Source organism: Phocoena sinus, chromosome 1 (assembly GCF_008692025.1).
Source record: "Phocoena sinus isolate mPhoSin1 chromosome 1, mPhoSin1.pri, whole genome shotgun sequence".
Classification (NCBI taxonomy): Eukaryota; Metazoa; Chordata; class Mammalia; order Artiodactyla; family Phocoenidae; genus Phocoena; species Phocoena sinus.
Window position 1 is genome coordinate 82,034,522 of NC_045763.1, and position 25,025 is coordinate 82,059,546.

The following is a 25,025-nucleotide window of genomic DNA, read 5'->3' on the forward strand; positions in this document are numbered from 1 at the left end:
CCACAGTACCTAGGATGATTTGGGAAAGTCTCACCCTCATTTTCCCCACATTTTACCAATTCTGAAATGGGACTTTACTCTGCGGAGGAAGGCCGGGTCTCCACCCTTGCCTACCTAGTCCGGGGCGGACGTCGCAGCGTGGTGGGTCTGCGACGCGGCGCTACGGCGCTGGGCACAGTGGCCGCAAGAGCTCACCGTGAGTGCGGGAGCCCGGGGCTGTGACACCGGACCCGCGCCAGGCACGGACGCCCGGAGGCCCGCGGGGAGGCGCGCGCGGAGCCGGCTACCGCGGACCGGCTGGAGGGGCTGACGCGCCGCCGCGCTTGCAGTCTCGCTCCTAGCCGGAGTGCGCGCCGCTGCTCTCCGCGCCTCGGAAGTGCAGCGGACCCCGCCGTTGCCGCCGCCCGATGGCGAGGCTGCGGGATTGCCTCCCCCGCCTGATGGTCACGATCCGGTCCCTGCTCTTCTGGTCCCTGGTCTACTGCTACTGCGGGCTCTGCGCTTCCGTCTACCTGCTCAAACTTTTGTGGAGCATCGGCAAGGGACCCACGCAGACCTTCCGGAGGGTCGCCCGGGAACACCCTCCAGCGTGCTTGAACGACCCCTCTTTGGGTACCCACTGCTACGTGCGGATCAAGGTGAAGGCCGGCGCGGGCCCGGCGCTATCGCGAGGGAACGTGACGACTGTGAGAGCAGAGGGCGCCGGGCTGATCCTTGCATGACTCCAGGCCCAGCGTCCCCTAGTGTTCTCGGGGCTCGCAGGGCATGCGGCGGGGACGGGGAAGGTGCCAAGGGGATGCAAGAGGGGCAAGGTGTCGCGGGAGAAGGTCGGGATTGTGTGTCTTTACGGTCCCTGTTTGTTGCGTGCGTGCGTGTGTGTGTGTGTGTGTGTGTGTGTGTAAGACAGACAGAGAGAGAAGGTTATGTGGAATTTCTCTAATAATCTGGGTCCTATTATATTACTGTCCCCTCCTCCTCCACCACAACAACCCAGAATAATTCTCCCTCTCCTCCTGTAAGGGGAAGCTGTCGTCTGTCACCTCTTTGCCCTTTAGAGCTCAGATAAACTGTAGGGAATTGTTACTGGTGGCGCCCTACTGTCTCAGGAGGCTGTCCTCGTCCAAATTTTAGAGATTGAAAGAGTAAATAGAATAAGTCATTGGAAATCAGGAGTTTATTCAGATCAGCAGAATGGAGCATTCACAGATGACCTAAGCAACATGAAACAATAAATAAATTGTGTACGTTTGTGGGGAAGGAAGCAGACTTATGGTGCCGGAGACGAAAGGAATGGCACAAAAAGTAAATGTCAACTATGCATGCAGACTCTAATTGTCCGTGCTTGTCCCAAGCTTTCTTACAGCCCTCGGATATTCTATTTCCTGAGGCTCCAGGTGGTGAAGGGAGATGGCTTCTTGAAATGCACCCTGCAGTCTGACTCGCAGGCCTTTCAAAAATAGCCTACGTGAAAGGATATTTTTGTCACCAGGTCTGGGATTCCTATTAGGAACTAGATTGCCCAGCAGCTGAAGTTCAGAAAACCAAGGGGCATGTCTTTCTTACACTTATTCAGCCTGGAGTTGATATGAGAATTTAAATGAGTTAATATGTGTAAAAACAAATGAACGAAACCAAAAAACTTAGAACAGTGCCTTGCACATAGTAAGTGAAATGAAGTATTTATTCACTAAATCCAATCAAGTGCCCACAACCTTTCAGCTTCCAAGACTCACCACCAATAAAAGAAGTTATTGAACTTCTGGGAAGGCATTCAGCAGTGGAGGGCAGGGCTTCCCTGGTAGTGCAGTGGTTAAGAATCTGCCTGCCAATGCAGGGGACACGGGTTCAAGCCCTGGTCCAGAAAGGTCCCACATGCCACAGAGCAACTAAGCCCGTGTGCCACAACTACTGAGCTTGCGCTCTAGAACCCCTGAGCCACAACTACTGAAGCCCCTGCACCTAGAGCCCGTGCTCCGCAACAAGAGAAGCCACCACAATGGGAAGCCCGCACACCGCAACCAGAGAAAGCCCACACACTGCACAGAAGAGTAGCCCCTGCTCACCGAAACCAGAGAAAGCCCGTGCGCAGCAATAAAGACCTAACGCAGCCAAAAATAAATAAATAAATATTTTAAAAAAGGAAAAGCAGTTGCAGGCAAAGTCAGAGTTGTTATCTTCATCCTACCTGAAGGGGAAAAGCAGTTTAAGAATCATCTGGAATTCCTCATAATGCACTTTTTCTGACTCTGGCCACCTAAAGAGTTTCCCCAGAGACATAGAACCAAGGAGGGGAAAGAGCATTGTCCTGGGTGGCAGGACAAGATGGAGGTTCTAGTCATAGCCCTGCCCCCAACCACCTTTACGACCTGTGCTAACATCTTTGGACCTCAGTTTCTAACTCTGCAAAAATGATAGGGTTGAACTATATGACCTTTAAGATTTTTTTGACATCTGGAAACCCAATTGCTTGGGTTATCTGATAAAAAACCCAGTCTCTGGGTTTTGGGTCTTGGTTTCTTTCCTCACTTCCTTCTGAGTTTTTGTTTTTCTTTCTTGCTTTTTCCTCCACTTTCCTCTTTTCTGTTTGCTTTGTATTTGCTGTATTCCTGTCTCATTACCATGATTTTTGTTTTCCTTGGGCAGTTTTGTCTCCCATATGCAGAGTGAAGGCTTGAGCACTCAGATCATTCGGCTGTTAGAAATACACTGATATGGGGGCTTCCGTGGTGGCGCAGTGGTTGAGAATCCGCCTGCCATTGCAGGGCACACGGGTTCCATCCCTGGTCCAGGAAGATCCCACAACCACGGAGCAGCTAAGCCCGTGCGCCACAACTACTGAGCCTGCATGCCGCAACTACTGAAGCCTGTGCGCCTAGAGCCCATGCTCCGAAACAAGAGAAGCCACCACAATGAGAAGCCAGTGCACAGCAACGAAGACCCAACACACCCAAAATTAAATAAATTAATTAAAAAAAAAAAGAAATACACTGATGTGACATGAGGAGCAGGCAGCCAGGGGAACTGTACGTGCAACCTCAACAGAAAATACTAACGTGGGAAGGAGAGAACTAAAAATAAGGAAAGGTGGTGTGAATTATGTAACTGATGGCACAGCTCTTGATGGGCAAGCTGAGAAAAGTACATGAGTAGGAGGTAAATATGGCAGGAATATAAATGCAGATCAGAATTATTTACATGTTCTGCAGAATTTGAGTGCGATGAAATGTGACACATCAGTAAGAAAATTGTGACTGTTTCAGAAGCTCATAATATATAAATTGACCTTGTAAATAGAAGGAGAAGGGAATGTTGACAAAAGTGAATCATTCAATTTACCCTGTTAATAAATCACGGTTATTTTTTTCTTTTTGAAAATTAATATACTTATTTTATTTCTTTATATTAAAAATAATGCAAGTGAATTTTTTTTAACGGCATGGAAATACTAAATGTACTACTTTTTACAGTCAACACAAAACATCGCTGAAATTTCATGCCCTCTATTTCGTACTGCAGGATTCGGGGTTAAGATTTCATTATGTTGCCGCTGGAGAAAGAGGCAAACCACTTATGCTGCTGCTTCATGGATTTCCAGAATTCTGGTAAACTTACCAACTAACTTCTTCTTTCGCACTAAAGACTCGGCTTATCATAGAGTCATTTTCTTATAATGACTTTTAATAGACCCCATGCTATGATCAAGTACTGGTCTAGAGTTATTATTCCTAAATGTTCCTCAATCACAGGAATGGTGTTCCTCCTGTTTTAAAGAAACGTGCATATTATCATCCTAAATTTTTTTTTGATAATTAAAAGAAGTATCATTTAGTGTTTCAAATTTCTGAATAGTCAGTTACAAAACAGTTTTTATAGTACCTACTGCGGACAAAATACAACATTGGATAGAAAAGGAGATTTGCAAGAAACCAAAGAATTAGAGTGCCTGTTACCTGGCAGCTTTTGGTGAGACTTGGGGTGAGGGAAAGGCAGAGGGAGAAAGGGGCTCATGGAATCTGAAAAGGAACTCTTACCTATGCACATAGTAACAGGCTCAGATGAATGCAGGACAAATTAAGGATTGGAATATTTCACGTTGAGAAGAAAACCTATAGCCAAAAATACACAGTTGCTAGTTACCTAGAAGAAAATGTTCTGTTCTCCTTTGAACCCCATAGAGCCAAGTAAGTACAGATGAAACATCACATGATTAAACTTTAAAAAAAATGAATATCTTTTTAAAAGATGGTACATATCAAGGTGGTAAAAAGAAAATCATATTTTTGATAGCTCAAGGCTATGATCTTGAGATGGCTAAATGGACCAAAAAAAATCATATTCTCTGAACTGACTCAAATGTAGAATATATGGTATGTTTTTAAAGTTCTGGGACAATGCCCTGTCCCTAAATGTCTCCCTTACTTTCGCTCTTAACACCTAGAATTCCACCATTACATATTCCTCACTTCCTTTAGAGTTTTAAAGATTTTTGGGTCATCCAAAGTCCTAATTTAAAATACATCTAGCTGTAAAAGAGACATTACCTTAATACACTTTAGTTAATACTTTTCAAATGAAAGGGGCTTTATTAATAAATGCATTGAGATTGCTAGCGCACTAGGAAGTATTAGGCATCGAAGAAAAGAATGGAGAATGGCAAAAACCCATCTAGCTAATCATTTTCCCAGAGCAAAAAGTCTATGACCTGACTGGCTCACAAGTAAAATGTTAGTCTGCAGCGTTAGTCAGATCTGCGTAAAGTAACATGGGCAGTGAATTCTGGCTCAGCCACTTAATTGCTGCAGGACCCTGCACAATCTACAAGAATCTTGCAGAGTTGTGGGGATAAAGGGAGTCAAAATATGTGAAAGGCCGTTCCCATGGCCCCAGTGAATACTCAATAAATGTTCATTTTCTTCCTTCATTCCCATTCACTCAGTGTGGAGATCCATGTGCCACCACTAGCATCCTCAATGCATTTATTAATAAAGTCCCTTTCACTCATAAAGTATTACTAAAGTGTATTAAGGTAATACCTCTTTCAGAGCTAGAGCCTTTTTAAATCACGGCTATGGATGACACAAAATCTTTAAAACTCTGAAGTAGGTGAGGAATATGTAATGGTGGAACTGCAGGTTAAGAGTGAAAGAAAGTAAGAGAAATCTGGGGACAGAGCATCGTCCCAGACCTTTAAAAAATAAGTTCCTGATTCTGCTGATGATAGTTAATACTTCCTGAGCATTTACTATGTGCCTGGCACTCTTCTGAGTGTCACAGCTACCCTTCTGCAATTGGTAGTGCCAGAAAGTAAGGTATACATTCTTAAACTTCAGAGCTGACCTCTGCTCTAATATATCCTTGGTATATAGGAATGATAATGATCTGATAACATACATGGATTTTTACCTTTCAAATTTCACACCTTATAGAAAAATTCAAAAGTTAACCAACAATGTAAGTATACCTTACTTTAAACATTTTAAATCATCATTCTATATAAAATTCATGATCTGAGTGGGGAGACTTAACTTTTTAGAAAGAAAAGATTTAAAGGCTCTTCACTTTCTGTACCTCATACCAACCCCGATACTTGTCCGTCCTCTTTTTCCTCCTGGAACGTCACTTCTTTATATGTGGAAGATACAGATGAACCTGCAACCACTTCAGCTACTTGGTAATTGTTCTGAGGAGCCCCAGAAAATAGCAGTGATACCCATTTAATATAGGACAGTAGATGCTCTGTGTCATATTTTAAGAAATGATACTTTTGCACATTTTTCACAGCATTGTCCCTTTATTTACTCTTCATGAGACCCCTTTTGCAAAACAGAAATGTCTGGTGATTCTTGTCCATGTCCTAGAATCTTCAGTGGATAGGACAGCCTAGGAGGGGGCCCAACACCAGTCACTGGACATCAGACCCATTTTCTCCAGCAAAATCAAGTCTTGGCTTTGTCCAAAAGGGTTATTGAGAGGAATGGTTTAGTTTTGAAAAAACTCCTAGAGATATTTTTACTTTGAAGAGCATATATTAGGAAATATACGCAGATCATGGGAATGAGTCCCCTTCTGTTCACCAAATGTACTATTTGTTACTCCAGCAAGAGGCTTGCTATAATTTAAAACAACAATAACAGCAAACCCTGAAAACTGAGTTACTCAAATAGACCATATTGAATTCACTGAACTTTGCTAGCCATTAATCTGAAAGCTACCTGGCTGTTCAGGGAGATTCCTAGGGCAACCACATGGAGATTGCTGTTAATCAAAAACTTCTATTTGAGTGTGTCCTACCCTAAACCAAGACCTCTATGTTGACACTTACTCTGTCTTTCCTTCCAAATTACCACTATTCCCCATTATACAATCTAGTCAATTCCATTCATGTGCTCCATTCAGGAAAAAGTCAATTTGAATCAGAATTTAGGAGAAAGCTGTTTTGATTAAGCCACTTCAAGTCTCTCTCTCTTGAACTTCCCCTTTTCTTTTTCCAAAAACCCCTTCTCTTGCACTTCTCCCCTTTTTAAGAGCCAAAAAACTTTATCTGGCACTTCAAACCGATTTCAATTTACATTATAAATATAAATATTATTCCTCTATCAATCAAGTTTTGCCTAAATACATATGAATTTATAAGCTTCGTTGTAGATCAGGTAGGCCAGATTATTTGGTACAGTGAAAACAAAATAATCATAAATTGGCAATGTGTGTAAAAGTGCTTTTTAAACAGAGAAGTACTATACAAATGTAATGTATTATTTGCATTTATCATCGTTAACTAAGAATAATTGTTGAGAATTGGTGACATTTAATGTATACTATTAGATGTTACACAGAAACAATAAAATTCTGTCTTCTTTCTTAAAATATAAAGGAAACATCAAACAATATACACATCTATGAGAACTTTAGCTAAATTAGCCCAAAATAAGGCTGTTTGTCAAAGATGGTTTTTCTCCCCCTCTATCTCCACCTCAATTTGCATTGCTTTTAAAAATATTCTGAGCTGATGCAGGCAATCTCTGGCAATACACCAGCTGTATGGGACGCATTCGTCATTACTCAAGTGAGGGCTCGTCATCCATACAGCTGAGCAGAATCTGATGACTGCAACTTTTTCTCTTGTGAAGGGGAAGAGGGTATTCTACATTTCAAAGAGGCTAGCCTGGTAAACCAGGGGTCCTCCTTATGTTAGAATAATAACTAAGAAAGAGGTTGCTTTTTTTGAAGTGTCCTCTGCTATTACCTAAAGCTACCAGAGGGGGGAAAACCCAATGTGGATGAAAATAGCTAGATTTGTTTATTTATAATATTGTCAGGAGTTACTGATTTTGCAGTATGTTTCATTCCTCTATCAAGGGGGTTGTTTTGTTTTATTCATGTGAATGACATACCCATCAGTCTATCGCTGGGGTGATTTCTTCTTCAGTTTACAGTTAATGTGTAAATCAAATATGATTTATTTATGAACTCTAGGAAGATTGCATTTAAAATTTATTTTGTACTTTATTAAGATAGCAGTTGCAATCCTTAAACATTCTTAGAAATGTTTAAGATATTGTTTGGCTCCACTCATTGACAATAGCAATAGCTGAATTTATTTGGAAGGCAATTTAAATTATTAATAAGGTAATGACGTGCGGGTATTATGTTTGCATAATCTCTAATACATTAAATGTAAAATGTTACAGGATTGTACACATTTTTTTGAGTCAAATTTCTACCTTGAAATCTCTAATTAAATGAATTCTAAGTGAAGACACAAGTATTTAAGATATTAAAAACAATGCACATTTTAATAGAAATTGAGTATAAATTCCCCAACAGGAATCTGGGAACTTTAGTTCAAGGTCGTCTCAAGGTTTGAACTGAGACAGAGTTTTATGGAACAACTGGTATTTCTAGCACTATCATAATTCAGTGCTTTCATTTGTTCATTGTTTTACTCAGTCAACAAATCTCTATTGAGCACCTACATGTCTACCAGATAATTCAGGGAGCTCACCATCAAATGGAAGTGCCAGGCACCAACAGACTAGTGTCTAGTACACTTGTCTGTACACTCTTCCCAGTGCACTGAAGAGTGTACAGACAAGTGGGAGAGTATGGAAGGGGCCAACCAACCCACCTGTGAAGGAGGGAGACTGGGAAGTCTCCTGGAAGAGGAGGTGCCCAGCATGAGGAGTTCAATGAGGGGTGAAGGACAGGGATTGTGGGGAGTAAGGGAATGATGGGGAGGGATGATGTTTCAGACAAGGAGATTATATAAACAAAGTCATAAAGACAAAACCCATGTTTATTCACTGCAAGTAGATAAGTGCCGCAGAGGCAGCATAGCATGGGCTCTCAGGCCAGACCACCTGGGTTTGAATCCTGGCTCTGCTGTTTGCTAAATCTGTGACCTTCAGCACATCCAGGAACCAGTCTGTGCCTCTGTGTCTTCATCTGTAAAATGGGGATAATAATAGTACCTACTTCATAGTACTGCCTTGAAGATCAACATCCCTATGTGTGAAGCACTTAGAATTGTGCCTGGCATGTAGTAAAACTGATATAGATGTTAGTTCTTTTTATTATATAGCAAATGACAGAGTATAAAGTAGTCAGGCTGGAAGATCGGGCAAGTCAAATCTTGGAGGTTTTGTCTGCCAGAATAACATGCTTGGGCTTCACATTATGAGTAACAGAGAGTTAAGAAAAGCTGTTAAGCTGGGAAATGGCCTGAGAGAGTTTGTGGTTTTGCTAAACCACTCTGGTTTGTAGAAGACAGAGCCAAGGGGAATGAAATGGACACAGACCAATCGATAGGCTGCTGTGTTAATGGAGGCCTGAATGAAGGTAATGATAGCAGGGATGGACAGGAAAAGTGATTAAATAAATAGTTAAGAGGTTAAATCTACTGAACTTTATTGATTGAGTATGAGGGATTATAAAGAGTGAAGAGTTGGGCTTCAGTTATGAAGACATAAAAATATCAATTCACAATGTTAAGTAAGGCTATGAGAAAATAATAAAATCATATGTACTGGCAGATGAGTATCTTTAAGGAATGGAACTGCTTCATTTGTTTATTACAAACCAGAGACAAGATTATCAATATTGCTATGGCCTTGCTAAGAAAGACACTTTTTGTTGACACTTTCAAATCCATATTAATTGGCAATGCTTTTGCAGATTTTTACAAATTATAGGTATCCTAGTAATAGATCGAAGACTCTATCCATTCATAATTCCAAATATGTATCTGACATCCTTCTTGATAATCTACCTGCTGATGTAAGGTGGTTGATTTGCTTCGTTGTTCTCATGGCTTTGTGTCGCTTCACACTGCAGTCCCCTTGCACTATTGGTTTATAATCTCAGATCACTCTGTTCACTTTCCTATTGTGCTCCAAAAATCTTTCCAGACAACAATCTCCCATTTGGTTTGTGTCAGATAATTTTGCACTGTGTTTTCATGGACAGATGTGCATGCAGATGCTTTTTGATAAATGCATATTTTGAGCTCCATAACATAGTCAGTCGCTTTGAAAAATCCATGTCTCTTTTTCTGTTTGTTATCCATAATGATTTTGCTTATTAGAAGATAATCTCATGGATCTCTGTATTTCAATTAATTCTGCAGTTTTATTATCAAGCTCAGGGGGAACACCTGGCCCAGCAGAAACTTATAGGACTTGGCTGTCACTATGGCCATTCTAATTAGTCAGTTCCTGTGCCATTTTGGTTGTTAAATATTTTAAATATCACACTAGCTTATGCTGATGGTTCAGGATCTTCCCCCCAAGATTTTGTTTCAGCAAGTGGAGGTTTATCTTTTTTGTTTGTTTTTATTTTTGGCTGTGTTGGGTCTTCGTTGCTATGTGCAGTCTTTCTCTAGTTGTGGCGAGCGTGGGGGGGGGGCACTCTTCATTGCGGTGCATGGGCTTCTCATTGTTGTGGCTTCTCTTGTTGTGGAGCATGGGCTCTAGAGCGCAGGCTCAGTAGTTGTGGCGCCTGGGTTTAGTTGCTCCGTGGCATGTGGGATCTTCCCAGGCCAGGGATCAAACCTGTGCCCCCTGCATTGGCAGGTGGATTCTTAACCACTGCGCCACCAGGGAAGCCCAGAGGTTTATCTTAAGTAGTTGTTTTATTGGATTCTTTCCATGAAAATATTTTTTTAAATCGTCAGACATTTTCATCCATGAGTAACCCATTGTTATTACTAAAAACATTGAGTCCTATTTGACAGTGGACTAAGGTGAGTAAAACCTCCCTTCTAGGAAAATATATTTTCATCTCACAAATTTTTTGAGAGAATCAAATGGTGCAGTATGCGGAAGCATTTATAGGTACAGACTCAGTGATAGTAGTGAGCATTATTTAAGAAAAGCTTAGAAAATTGACTTCTTAAATACATTTCTTAAGGTTTTAGTATCTGATATTTTGTAGTTTCTATAAACCCTGGCCCTTTGTTACACTTCACTGGACCTGTTTTAAAAAAATAATATGATTTTAATAAAGAACGTCAGTGCTTATTTTTCAAACAGTTCTTTTCTTTCCTGCCCACACACAGCTATATAACCTTTCTCAAAAACGAGGGGTTTCTTACAGCTTTCCACTTAGAAAATCTGTAATGTTATTCTTTGTATTAGTTGCTGCGGTATTTTTAACGTTTCTTATTTCCTGCAGGTATTCTTGGCGTCACCAACTAAGGGAATTTAAAAGTGAATATAGAGTTGTAGCGTTGGACTTGAGAGGCTATGGAGAAACAGATGCTCCCATTCATCGAGAAAATTATAAATTGGACTGTCTAATTACAGATATAAAGGATATTTTAGACTCTTTAGGTAGGTTTTAAAAAACAGTGTTAATTCTTTTTAAGGGACTAACATTCAACAAATTGTAAACTGATTACCTCATTTCTTCCATCTACCTGAGCTGTTCCCTAGATCCTGTCACCTTGGTTCATACAGCTCAAAATATTTATAGAGGTAACTTAAAATAACACAACCAGAATAACTATTCTGTCTACCAGCCAAAAGTGACTCTCAAAATTTGTTTTTAAAAAATTGACTTAATGCATACTATCTATTATTTTCAGAGCTAACTATTAGAAATTTGATTCTTGTTCTCAGAAAATTTACTTCTTCAGAACCAACACCTAAATATTTATTTAAACATGTTGTAAGATGCAGAAACACTTGCATTATCTTTCTTGTATTGATCAGCTAGTGCCACAATAATATTGTGTAACAGACCACCCCAAACTCAGTGGCATACAGCCATAGGCATTCATTCCTGTGCTCTTGGACCTTCAGGTCAACTGTAGGCTGGACCCCTCTGGGTCTTTGCCTCAGGCTACAGGTCCAGCTGGGATTGGCTTCTCACTGTGAATGGGGCTGGAGCCCCAGCTAAAGCGGAGTAGCTATCTGTGGGAAGCTCTTCTGGCTATGGTTGAAGTGGCAAGAGGATGAGCCCAGCTGCAAAAGCATATTTCAAGTTTCTGGTCGCAGCTCATTGGTCAAAGCAAGTCATATGGCTGAGCCCCAAATCAAGTCATACACCCACCACGAAACCAAAGCAAATCACAGTGCCAAGTCTAACATCAAAGGGGTGGTGAAGGAACTTCCCTGGTGGTCCAGTGGTTAAGGCTCTGCACTTCCACTGCAGGGGGCACAGTTTGATCCCTGGTTGGGGAACTAAGATCCCGCTTGTCTTTCGGCATGGCCAGAAAGGGGGACTTCCCTGGTGGCACAGTGGTTAAGAATCCACCTGCCAATGCAGGGGACATGGGTTCAAGCCCTGACCCAGGAAGATCCCACATGCTGCAGAGCAACTAAGCCCATGCACCACAACTACTGAACCTGTGCTCTAGAGCCCATGAGCCACAACTACTGAGCCTGAGTGCCACAACTACTGAGCCCACGTGCCACAACTACTGAAACCTGAGTGCCTAGAGCCCGTGCTCCGCAACAAGAGAAGCCACCGCAATGAGAAGCCCACGCACCGCAACAAAGAGTAATCTCTGCTCACTGCAACTAGAGAAAGCCCGCGCACAGCAACGAAGACCCAACACAGCCAAAAATGAATAATAAATAAATAAATTTATTAATAAAAGGGGGGGAGCAGTGAAGTATACTACCTCTATGGCAGTGGGGAGAGGGGAGGAGTAAATATTTTTTAACAATAATCTAATACACTATATCCCTTTTGACTAAAATCCAGCTGCTACCATCGATATGTTAACAGAGCCAGTATAGTGAGAAACCCATGAAATCAAATTAAAGACCCTTTTCTACAACAATCTAATGAGAACGTAGATCAGGTCAATATTCTTAGAGGGAAAAAATGGATGAGGTCTGGGGGTGTCAATGCAGTGTTGTAATTTACTGTGATTACAGTAAAATAGACTCAGAGACACTGATTTCCGACAGCCATATTTCTTTCACATTTTGTGGTAATTCAGTCAAACTTGGCCTAAATTTGTCATCATGAAATTTTCCAGTTAAATCAATAATGTAATCTTGCTTATGACCTAATTATGTGTAGTCTTTACCATGGTTTTCCAAACTCAGGTTTATGTGACCAGAGCTGAACTATTTCCAATTTTTTTTTAAAGTATAAATTCCCAAGAGAGATTCTGAGGCCTATAATGGATCCTGGGCATCTAAATTTTCTAAAAAGCTACCCTAGGTGATTCAGACATACAGGGTTTTGGAAACACCAAACTCAATGTCTGCACAAAGTGCATAATTAGGGTAGGAGAGTAGAAAGATTAGTTTTAGAAACATACCTATTTTATGTGCGGTAATGATGTACCCACCTGTTTCTTTTCAATGATGCCAACATTCATTTCTCAATTACAGGGTATAGCAAATGTGTTCTTATTGGCCATGACTGGGGAGGCATGATTGCTTGGCTAATTGCCATCTGTTATCCTGAAATGGTGATGAAGCTTATTGTTATTAACTTCCCTCATCCAAATGTATTTACAGGTGAGTTTAAATTTCCTTTAAGACATCTTTGATAGCGTGACAACTCACTATTGTCACTGACACGGATTAAAAACAGCAAAAGTTGATTAACATAATATTTTTTAATTAAATGACTAAAATATGATATTATCACATGACAATGTCAGCCATCTCAGCTTTAAATATTCCTGAAGAGTCACAGGAAGTGTTGCTTTATATTTGCTTGCATAATTTTATTTCTTTTTGGAAAACATTTTACCGCTAACTTAGGGAGAGTTAAAGAGTTAAAGGGAAAATGAAGTAACATTACTTTGACAGTAATGAATCTTGACAGCCTAGAAATAAATTTTCCTCTTGCCTGACTCCTTTGGCTGTCAGGAATGGCAGCATTCTTTAAAGCAGCAGTTCTCAAATTTTTGGTCTCCTTTATACTCTTAAAAATTATTAAAGACCCCATTGAGCATTTGTTTATATGGGTTATATCCATAAACATTCACTGTATTGGAAATTAAAAATGAGAATTTAAAAAATGTTTATGTATTAATTCATTTTTTAAAAATAATTAATCCAGTACATATTAGCAGAAACATTTTACTGAAAACCAACTACATCTTCCAAAACAAAATTTTAGTGAGAGGAGTGTCATTGTTTTACATTTTTGCAAAGCTCTTTAACTTTTGGCTTAATAGAAGACAGCTGGATTCTCATATCTGCTTCTATATTCAATCTGTTGCAAATGCTTGAATTGAAGTATATGAAGAAATCTGGCCTCACACAGATTTGTAATTAGAAAAAGGAGGAGAATTTTAATAGTCTTTTCAAATAACTGCATACGTTCTCCTTTAATACTACACCAAACTCAAAAATTAGTTATTTCTTAAAGGTTAGTAACAATGTGGAATCTGATGTCATATTAATGAACTTTTTGGACTCTGTCACATTAAAATCCATTGGTCTCTCTAGCACTTTGAATGGATTTTTTCTACCTATGCATGATTTTGCAATCATCACACATTGGAAGATATTGGTTCATTGGGTTATGCAGATCTTCCATAAGTTGACACATTTCATTATATGCTATCAAATCATGTTCATTAATATCACCCCAGTTTCATCAAAAAAGCCTTTGCAAAGCTGTCAAGCTCACAGTAGCAGACACAAGTTTCCAAAATTCTAATTTTCATTTGACATCTTGAACTTCATCATTGACAACAAACACTGTTGATTGTTTTCCCTCAAGTGACAGGCTCACTTTGTTCATTTTCAAAAGACTATCTGTTAAATACCCAATCTGACTGATGATAGTCGTTCTCTCAAGTAAAAATGGTGTTCCATTAAAAATGCAGCTAATTCAACTTATCAGACAATTGCAGAAGTGCTTTTCCTCGAGACCATCATTGTATTTGGGTGTTCAACAGAACTGCCTTATTTTCTATTTCATCACAATGTTAAAAAGACGTATACAAAAAGGTATAAATTTAATAAAATTAATAATTTTTGCTATTTCATCAAAGACATTCTTAAATGAAACCGCCACTTAATTTTATGTATCTATGTACTTGTTTGTTTACAGCAAGTGTGTGGTGGTGAAGAATACAATGACTGCTGGTATTGTTTAGTGTCACCGCCTTGATTGGTGCTCAGGCAGCAATGGCTTTATCTACTATTGCCTTTGTACCATCTGTGCAAATGTCGGCAAAATGAGAAAAGCTAATTGTATTGTTTTGAAATGATTTGACCATCTGTATCCTTTAAAAGGGTCTTAAGGATCCCCAGGGGTCCACACGGACTATGTTTTGAGAACCTCTGCTATAAAGAGAACCCTTAATCTTAAGAGTGATTAAAAACAAATAAACAAACAAAAAAACCTGTGAACAATGGCTAGGCACGCTTTTATTTGGTTTTGACAAAAATTATAATTTTGTCCTCTTTGACTACCCTTGTCAAATTTTCTGAGGTTCAGTACTGTCATGACCCACAGTAGCCCTCCAGGGAACAAAAAATTCAGAAAAACATATTTTTATTTCTTCCTCAAAATTAAAGTAGGTGAGGGAGAAAGGGAACATGACTACAATAAATACTGTATAAGTATAAAAGTTAAATTTCAGATACATATTCAATTGTCCTATCTCAGCTGAGGTAATAGCATGGCTGCTTAGGAATCAAATATCAAACTGAGGTCCATCATATTTCTCTCAGTTGCATTAGTCAATAGCAGTTGTGCTACATGCTTGTTCAATTGATCAGGACCCTAGAGGAAATGTTATTTTGTTGGTGCTGCTATATGGACAAACTGTAATTGGTCATTTCAGTAAGAAAATACTTGGATATTTCTGGAACTATCTTATCAGTAAGAGGTTCAACCCTAGTCAGGTCAATATGAAGTCTTCAAGTAATATGACTGTATTTTCCCTTAACTGTATTGATATCTCTTAATGCAGAGCTGAATAAATCTTATTCGATGATGACTTTACAAAAAGTATAGCACAACAGTGCTCCACTTACCTGAGAATCATAATTCTAAAAACTCCAACCATGTTTAGTACAGTTACACAGTTAGAAATAAGAAAAAAAAAATCACCTCTATAGCAAGGAAAATAAAAGTATAGTACACAATACACAACAAATATGTACATTTAATATGTATGATCACATTACTCCCTAGTTTAAAACTTGTGTCTTCCCAAAACACTTAAAATCTTTATCATTCTGGCCTTACCTGACTGGGTTTCTGCGTTTTTTTCTAAAACTCATCTCATACCATCTCCCCCTCCTCATTCACTACACATCAGCCACACTGGCCTTCTTTCTGCTTCTTGAATGTGCCAAGCCCAGTACCTACTTTCTGTTCTTGATGCTCTTCCTAGATCTTTGTGTTCAAGGCTCATCCCACATCCCCGGAGAAACCTGTTCCACCACCTTTACTAAAGGATGGTCCCTCCACACCACCCAACCATTACTTTCAATCAGATTACCTTGTTTTATTTTCTTTATGGTATTTTTGCTAACTAAAATGATCTTTTAAGTATTCATTACTTATTTATTATGTATGTTCCTTACGAATGGGAACCTCTTTTCTCTTTTTCAATGCTAAATCCCCTCACACACAGTAGATATTCAAAGATTCATTGAATGGATGAATTTTCTCAATACATGAATGAATTTAAAGGAAAGGCTTTAGTTTCTGTTGAGGCCAAATGAATAAGATATTCAAATCAGCCTGTAAGGAAAATCTTTTCAACAAGGGAAAATTACTTCCCCATGTATCCTTAGGAAAGTGTTTGGTCACTGATAATGACCTTGGAGAAAAGGGAGTGTTGTTTTGGGTTTCCTGTTCCTTTCTGAGTCAACATTTCATAAAGTAGAACTTTCCTTTTATTTAAAGTGCTTTAAGTATTTAAAATACCAAAAATATCCAAAATGAAATATAAGAACATAGAAATTGTTCCAAAGAGAAATATACAGAAGCCTTATTTGTAGATTCTTTTATGGGATCATCTCAAAGGTGAAATTGCTTTAAAAAGAAGTTATTTCAATAGTAAGCAATTCATACCTCTTGGATAAGATCTAACACGATATTTTAATTTCAGAATATATTTTACGACACCCTGCCCAGCTGTTCAAATCCAGCTATTATTATTTCTTCCAAATACCATGGTTCCCAGAATTTATGTTTTCCATAAATGATTTCAAGGTAAGTCAAACATGGTGATGGATGTTACAGACTTATTGTCTGTGATCATTTTGCAGTGTATACAAATATTGAATCAGTATGTTGTACACTTGAAACCAATATAATGTTATATGTCAATTATACCTCAATTAAAAAAAGAAAGACTGGTGCCCAAGAGGATGACAAAATTAGGAGGTCAAAAATAAAACATAGACTGAAACACTAAAAACAAACAAAAAAAAACCCCCAAGAAAACCGGTTCTGCTTATGTTGTTCTGATTTATTTTAAATAATCATTTATTGTACATCTGTTATGTGTTATGCACTGTTAGGCATTTCCTCCTATGCAAAAAAATAAGTCAAACAAATAATGTTAATGAGAAACATTTTCAATTAAAATCCATCTTTAAGAAAGAAAAACAGGGAATTCCCTGGTGGTTCAGGTGGTTAGGACTCCACCCTTCCACTGCAGGGGGTACGGGTTCAATCCCTGGTTGGGGAACTAAGATCCCAAAAGCCTTTCAGTGCTGCCAAAAAAAAAAAAAAAGGGAAAAGAAAAACAGACAAATGCTAAAACTTAATAAATGTTTCTAAGGCTTCATCGATAGGCTTACTTATTTTTACAGTCTCTATTCGTATGTTTGAGTGCCTGGCTGTTAACTCAATTTTTTCTGAGAGCCAGTTCCCCTACAGGCATACTTCTTTCTAGAGAACATTCCATGGGGAGATGAAAGAATATGAATGCCAGGTAAGAGAATTTGACAACAGCAGAAGTGGAAGCCCTTGGGAGTAAACAAAACCCCCAAACAAAATTAAGCCTGCAGGTATTGGTGTACCATATACACTGGCACCAGGAATCATATGTAGTATCTATTTCTTCGAAGTTAATTAGTTGTTTCTTGTTTGTCCAGCATGATGTTAAATATTTAGGGAGGTTAAAAAAAGACATAATATTATTTTACCTGGAAATACTTCTGCATGTACCTCTGACAATAAGGACTATTTTTAAAAAAAGAACATAACTCCAATGCCATTATCAAAGCTAACAAAATGAACAACTTGTTAAAATCATTTAATGCCCATTCAAATTCTCTTAATTGTCTCAACTGTCTTTATGCACTTTGTTTGAATCAGGAACCAAACAAGGTCTACATATTGTATTTATTTGTTATGCCTTTTAAAATCTTTAACGGTTCTTTCCTTTTGTTTTTTACCATCACTTTTTTAAGAAGAAATTTGTTCATTTGCCCCGAGGAATGGTCCACATTTTGGATTCAACTGATTGCTTCATCATGGTGTTATTTAACTAGTTCTGCTAAGCCTTGTCTTTCCTACTTCATAGGTGCTACTGATCTAGAGGCTTGATTAGACTGAAGTTTAATTTGACACGAATATTTTATAGGTGGTTCTGTGTATTTCCTAATGCATCACATCAGGGAAGCACATAATGCCTAGTTGTCCCAGTTTTAGTAATGCTAACACTAACCAGTGGGCTCACAAATTGTCAGCCTATCCAAATTGCCTAACAACCAACCTTTCACCAAATAATTTTGGCATATCTTGATCGTCACTGCCTAGGTTCATTATTTCTTTAGAAAACAGTGATTTTTTAGTTCTATTGGGATGGCTAAAAAGCTCCTTCAGTTTTAAAGTAAAAATAAAAGACACGTTTTTCATTTTCACCAAGAGCTTTATTGAACCCTTTGGTTCCCCTACCTTCTGCCATTTTTCAGGCAACTTCTAAATTCCATCTTCCCAAAACTTTTTATCCTTTTGAGCAAAGAACTGTTCCGGGTGCCTTTTACAGTCTTCCGGGGTATTGAAATTTTTTCCATTAAGAGAACTTTGTAAAGACCGAAATAAATGGAAATCTGAAGGTGCAGTGTCTGGTGAATGTGGCGGATGAATCAGAACTTCCCAGCCAAGCTGTAACAGTTTTTGCCTGGTCATCAAAGAAACATACGGCCTTGGTTATCCTGATGGAAGATTATGTGTTTTCTGTTGAGTAATTCCGGATGCTTTTTATTGAGTGCCACTTTCAGTTGGTCTAATTGGGAGCAGTACTTGTTGGAATTGATCATTTGGTCTTCCAGAAGGAGCTCATAATAGAGGATTCCCGTTCAATCCCACCATATACACAACATCACCTTCTTTGGATGAAGACCAGCCTTTGGTCTCTTCCATTCCACATTACTGTACAGTATCCACTTTTCATCGCCCGTCACAATTTGTTTTAAAAACGGAACATTTTTGTTACGTTTCTGTAGAGAATCGCATGCAGCAATACGATCAAGAAGGTTTTTTTTCGCCTAACTTATGTGGAACCCAAACATCACAGCGATTCACATAACCAAGGTGGTGCAGATGATTTTCAACGCTTGATTTAGATATTTAGAGTATGTCGGCTATCTCCTGCGTGGTATAACGTTTATTGCTCTCAATTAATTTCTCGATTTGATCACTATCAACTTCAACTGGTCTACCCGACCATGGAGCATCGTCCAGCGAGAAATCTCCAGCAAGAAACTTCTCAAACCACTTTTGCCACATTCGCTCAGTCACAGCACCTTCTCCATACACTACACAAATCTTTTTTTGAGTTTCAGTTGCGTTTTTACCTTTCTTGGAATAATAAAACATAATATGCCGGAAATGTTGCTTTTTTTCTTCATCTTCAATATTAAAATAGCTACACAAGAATTCACCAGTTTTGATAAGTTTTTTTTTTTTTAATGCATGCTAGTATGACAGCAGTCACAATACAACAAAATTGTTTCGAATAAAGTTAAAGACAACTAAGTGCTACTAGAGCCATCTTATGGAAAAAACTGAACGAACTTTTTGGCCAACCCAATATTATTCTTTCTGCTTTTATTAACTGGAATTCATGTATAAAGAAGAATTTCCACATCTATATTTGGTTATTCTGAAATACAGTTCCCACAAGAATGGCAGGACAAATGCTTCATTATTTCCCTTTGTAAACAACTTCCAGAGTAATGAATTGGTGCCCTAGAAACCTCCATTGATAACCAATGAGGGTTTTTTTTTCATATCATTATGAGCTCATGATTTTTAAAAATATATTTGATATTTATCAATTGATTACAGTCATTATTCTCTTTGATGCCCAAATTGTTGCAAGTGTGAACTCCTTCAGGTTGGCTCCTATGTCCTCTTGACACAGGAGCCCTTTAGTCAGGGATAGCTTGCTTCCTTAATGTCCTAAGTTCATCATTTTTTTCCTGTTCCAGATCTGGAATCAGTCATTTATTGAAGGAACTCTGGCTCCTATTAGTAGGAAATGGTATTTAGAGACCATAGTTTGGGTGTCAAGGTGATCATTGTTACTGAGTTTTCATTGCTTCTAGATCTTTCCATTGGACAGAATGTAGACATACATATTTTTTAGAAAAAAATTATGAGTTCTTAACAAAAACAAAAATTATGAGTTCTTATTCACATTTCCAAAGCAAATTTAAGACGACAGGGTTTTCACTTAACTTCTATGACTTTATATAAAACATTATATGGTTCTAAGTCAAAACTCTAAAACAAGGTACATTCAGAGAAGTTCACTTGTCTCTGTTTCCTCTGTTTCTCTGTCTCCATCTATTTCTTCTGTCTCCCATCGAAAACCATTTTGGTTAGTTTTGTTTCCTCTTTTTATTGTTTCTTTTTAAAAATATAAGCAAATACATATATATTTATCTTTTCCTTCTCACACAAAAGATAACATACTATAAACACTATTTCTACCCTTGCTTTTTTTCCACTTAACCATATACCCTGCAGATGACTCCATCATCAGCATAGAGATTATCTCCATCTTCTCTTAGAGTACTAAGAACACATAATTCACCATCATGTATCTATACCATAGTTTATTCATCCAACCCCCCATAGACATTTGTTTCCATTCTTTTTTTTTTCTTAATTAAAAAAATTTTTTTGGCTGTGCTGCACCACGGGGCATGAGGGATCCTAGTTCCCCAACCAGGTATCGAACCTGTGCCCCCTGCAGTGGAAGCACAGAGTCTCAACCACTGGACTGCCAGGGAAGTCCTCCATTCTTTTTCTATTACAAATAATGTTTCAATGAATCACCTCCTGCACATGTCTTTTCATATTTTTGCAAGGGTGTTTTGGGGTTGAGGGATCTAATTTTAAACAAGAATCCCAATAATTCTGATTCAGGTGGTTTAGAGACACACTTCAAGAAATGCTGGTATAGAGCAGTATTTTTCAAATTGTAGGTGGAGACCCATTAGTGAGTCGTGAAATAAGTTTTGCAATTCAGTAAAGTGGCTTGCAATTTGAGTTTTTAAAAATAAAGTAAAACAGAATTGAAAATATCATTACATGCTGTAATAAGTGTAAGGCCTATTTCTTTAAACTTTTGTTTCAGAAATATATATGTAGAGATATGAACTGGATCATGATGTAAAATGTGTTTGTTACTCTAGGTTGTGATCAAAAGAAGTTCAAACAATTTAGGGGGAGGTGTGTGGATTGGTTGTCAGTAAATAGATAAACTGTTAACTGGAATATCAGGCTTTAGAGCGGGATAGTACTTGAGCTCAACCTTCTAGAATGTGAAGAGACACCAAGAAGACAGGATACTTTTCATAAGGGTGAAGTGTCCATGGGGGATTAAAAGGGAATAATATCAAAAATAAAGCCAGGAAAGCAGAAATATATAAAATGTGCTTGTAAACAATGAGGTCTCCAACCTGGCTAGAGCAGAAACTGGGAGCTATCACTACACACTGACCATCATTCTCTTTCAAAAGCCAAATATTTAGTTACTATTAGGTAACTGAAAAGTTTTAATTATTCACTTCTCACTTATCAGGCTTTGAAACATCTGTTTACTAGTCACAGCACTGGCATTGGAAGAAAAGGATGTCGATTAACAGCAGAAGATCTTGAAGCTTATATTTATGTTTTTTCTCAACCTGGAGCATTAAATGGTCCAATTAACCATTACCGAAATATCTTCAGGTCAGTATAATTTGTTCTTTTTAACTAAACAAAATATTCATTCCATACAGAGCCAATATTTGATTTTTGTTAACATCTTTATTGGAGTATAATGGCATTACAATGGTGTGTTAGTTTCTGCTATATAACAAAGTGAATCAGCTATACATATACATATATCCCCATATCTCCTCCCTCTTGTGTCTCCCTCCCACCCTCCATATCCCACCCCTCTAGGTGGTCACAAAGCACGGAGCTGATCTCCCTGTGCTATGTGGCTGCTTCCCACTAGCTATCTATTTTACATTTGGTAGTGTACATATGTCCATGCCACTCTCTCACTTCGTCCCAGCTTACCCTTCCCCCTCCCCGTGTCCTCAAGTCCATTCTCTATATCTGTGTCTTTATTCTTGTCCTGCCCTTAGGTTCTTCAGAACTATATTTACTGATTATTTTTAATGAGAATTATTTTCTCAAGTATTTTCCATTAAGTTATTTAGCTGAGTATACTAAAACCTACTCTCTTAAAATATTTAATGTTTTTCTTTGTTTTATTTATTTATACTGTAGTATAATTGACATATAGCATTATATTGGTTTCAGGTGTACAACATAATGATTTGATATTGTATGTATTGCAAAATAATCACCACAGTAAGTCTAGTTAATCATCTGTCACCATACATAGTTATAATTTTTTTTCTTGGGATGAGAACTTTTAAGATCTACTCTCTTAGCAACTTTCAAATATATAATACAGTATTAACTACAGTCACCTATCTGTACATACTTTGTTTTATCTGTAACTTACGTTTCATGTGATATTTAACAATTTGAAACCTCAGGACCAGAGAATATGCTCTTCTTTTAATTTTCTGAAAACTCCTCCCTTTTACCCTCAATTCGATCTGGTGAAGAATTTATATTCCTCTTTACTTTTTCACTAATAGTACTTTTAATAGGGACTAATAGTCCCCTTTCCTTACTGATTCAACTATTACATGCTCACATGTTGTTAAATATGCAGGTAACTATTAGAAAATGTTTTGTTTTGGAACACTTTATGAGCACCAGAATTTAAGTGACTTGCAAGTTTGTATAGCAATCCATGTATCAATAATTAAGTATAGATATATTTTTATATCAGTTTACCCATTCACCAAGAACTTAATTTTTAGGAGCATTAGAATCAAATGATGGCCACTTGCATGGGAATCAAAAGTTAAGACCTTGGTGGACATATGTGATATCCTTCATATTCCAGCAGCATCTTATCAACCCCAAGTAGCCACAAGTCAAGCTTTTTTGTAACTAGCAAAAATGTAATTCAGTGCTGGAGAGTGTCTAGTTATATGTTCCTTCTTATTCTTAGTGAACAGGGGTGTAATTAATACCATCCCGCCTTTCTGAAAAACAGCTTAGCAGAAGTTGTCAAAAGCTTTAAAAATATGTATCCTCTTCAGCTCAGGAATTCCACTTCCAGGGCTCTAGCCCAAAGAAGTTATCTGAAATGCCAACGAAGATTTGGGCACAAAATGCTAATTGCAGCATCACTTAAAACATCCCCAGGCTTCCCTGGTGGCGCAGTGGTTGAGAGTCCACCTGCCGATGCAGGGCACACGGGTTCGTGCCCCGGTCCGGGAAGATCCCACATGCCGCGGAGCGGCTGGGCCCGTGAGCCACGGCCACTGAGCCTGCGCGTCCGGAGCCTGTGCTCCGCAACGGGAGAGGCCACAACAGTGAGAGGCCCGTGTACCGCAAAAAAACCCCCAAAAAACCAAACAAACATCCCCTTCTTTTAAGTGATGCTATAATCTAAATATTCAGTTATACAGGAACAGTCATTTATGGGTTATTATGCCATAAAATAGTATGTTTTACAATTATTTTTGAAAAACTATATGAAACAAGAAAGTTATTATAATTTAATATGAAATTTGCATGTGTATACTGTGTATAAACTGTGTATATTTACTGCATTGTACTTATGGTTTCAACGATATGCATAGAAAATGACCATTTTTTAATGATTGAATTATGCATGATTTTCTTCTTTATACTTTTCTGTATTTAAAAAGTACACAATAAAAACTTTATATTTTGAAAAGAAACTTCTTGCGAAATAAATATAGTATCATGTAGTATTAAGGCTCATTCCGTATATATTTTCTGACTTTTCAGTTCCAATTTTCACATAAAATGCATTAGATTATCCAACAAATAATTGAAATACGTTTAAATAGTAACACTGTTTAAAGCTCCCTTTCATCACACTATTCAGAAATCTGTTATCTTTTGGAAGCAAATTATTCTTCATAGTGATGAATTTCATATTTAATTTATAGCCTGCATTGTAAGTTTTGCACGGCTGATCCAATTACAACTTTTATCTGGCCCTTTCTTAAATAGACCATTAATTTTTTTATTGTACAGATTGATTGCCTAATGCAGTGTTTCTCAACCATTTTGTTTGTCATCACCTCCCTTCAGAGCCTTTTTAGGCATTTTTTTTTTCCTAATTGCCCCCCACCCCATGAAATTTTAATATCTGTTTATGTACTGTGTGTATACTCATGGTTTACATATAAAAAGCATAATTTTTTTTCACTCTCCCAAAAACAAATTTTCATCCCTTTGGTGGTGATATTGCCCTCCTTAAAAATCTGTGGCCTAAAGAAACATTTTGGGGGAATGTTATTTTAATGTTTACAGTGAGTCTCAAGCCCACGTGTTTTGTTTTTATAGCTGCCTGCCTCTCAAGCATCACATGGTGATCACTCCAACACTACTACTGTGGGGAGAGAAAGACGCATTTATGGAGGCTGAGATGGCTGAAGGCACGAAGATTTACGTTAAGAACTATTTCAGGCTAACTATTTTGTCAGAGGCCAGTCACGGGCTCCAGCAAGAGCAACCTGACATAGTGAACAAATTGATATGGACATTTCTAAAAGAAGAAACAAGGAGAAAAGACTGGCTTTTTCTGTGACGAGTCTGTAATGAAATCTCTAAATAATTTTTTAAAATTGTTCATCAACTTCTTTAAGCTTCATTAGGAAAAATTGTTTTAATATGCTTTATCATAAATAAATATCCTGACAAATGACATCAAGAAAAATCTGAGAACGTGTGAGCTTGTAACATAATGTTGGTTTTTTTCTTGTTGTATTTTGCACAGAAAAGCATCTGCCTTAAAATGTACACACTTGTACAAAAAGGAAGTTGGAGAAAGTGGCTCAGTTTTGGTTTTTCGTGTTATTTACCCTGTTAATATATGGTGCCTTTTACAAATGTATATTAAAGATTAGCTGTGCCATATTAAAAGGCAAAACTGCAATGGTATAAATTTTTATTTTATTGTTCCAAAGTTCTTTTTACTATTTTTTAACCGTTAAAAAATTCTATTATCAAATCTC

The 25,025-nt window shown here is 38.0% G+C and overlaps 1 protein-coding gene across 1 annotated transcript; it reads left to right on the plus strand.

Annotated features, from left to right (window-relative positions):
- The first annotated feature begins 300 nt into the window (after positions 1 to 300).
- EPHX4 (epoxide hydrolase 4) lies at positions 301 to 25,021 on the plus strand. The gene is made up of 7 exons (XM_032649430.1): positions 301 to 638; positions 3,517 to 3,602; positions 10,669 to 10,826; positions 12,846 to 12,974; positions 16,544 to 16,647; positions 21,482 to 21,630; positions 24,355 to 25,021. Exons 1-7 carry the CDS (start codon positions 408 to 410, stop codon positions 24,596 to 24,598), a joined length of 1,101 nt encoding a protein of 366 aa, XP_032505321.1. The 5' UTR covers positions 301 to 407; the 3' UTR covers positions 24,599 to 25,021.
- The last annotated feature ends 4 nt before the right edge of the window (positions 25,022 to 25,025 follow it).

Coding starts and splice junctions, on each gene's coding strand:
- EPHX4 (XM_032649430.1), top strand. CDS start 408: ATGGCGAGGCTGCGGGATTGCCTCCCCCGCCTGATGGTCACGATCCGG. Junction 639..3,516: donor ACTGCTACGTGCGGATCAAG/GTGAAGGCCGGC, acceptor TTCGTACTGCAG/GATTCGGGGTTAAGATTTCA. Junction 10,827..12,845: donor GGATATTTTAGACTCTTTAG/GTAGGTTTTAAA, acceptor TCTCAATTACAG/GGTATAGCAAATGTGTTCTT.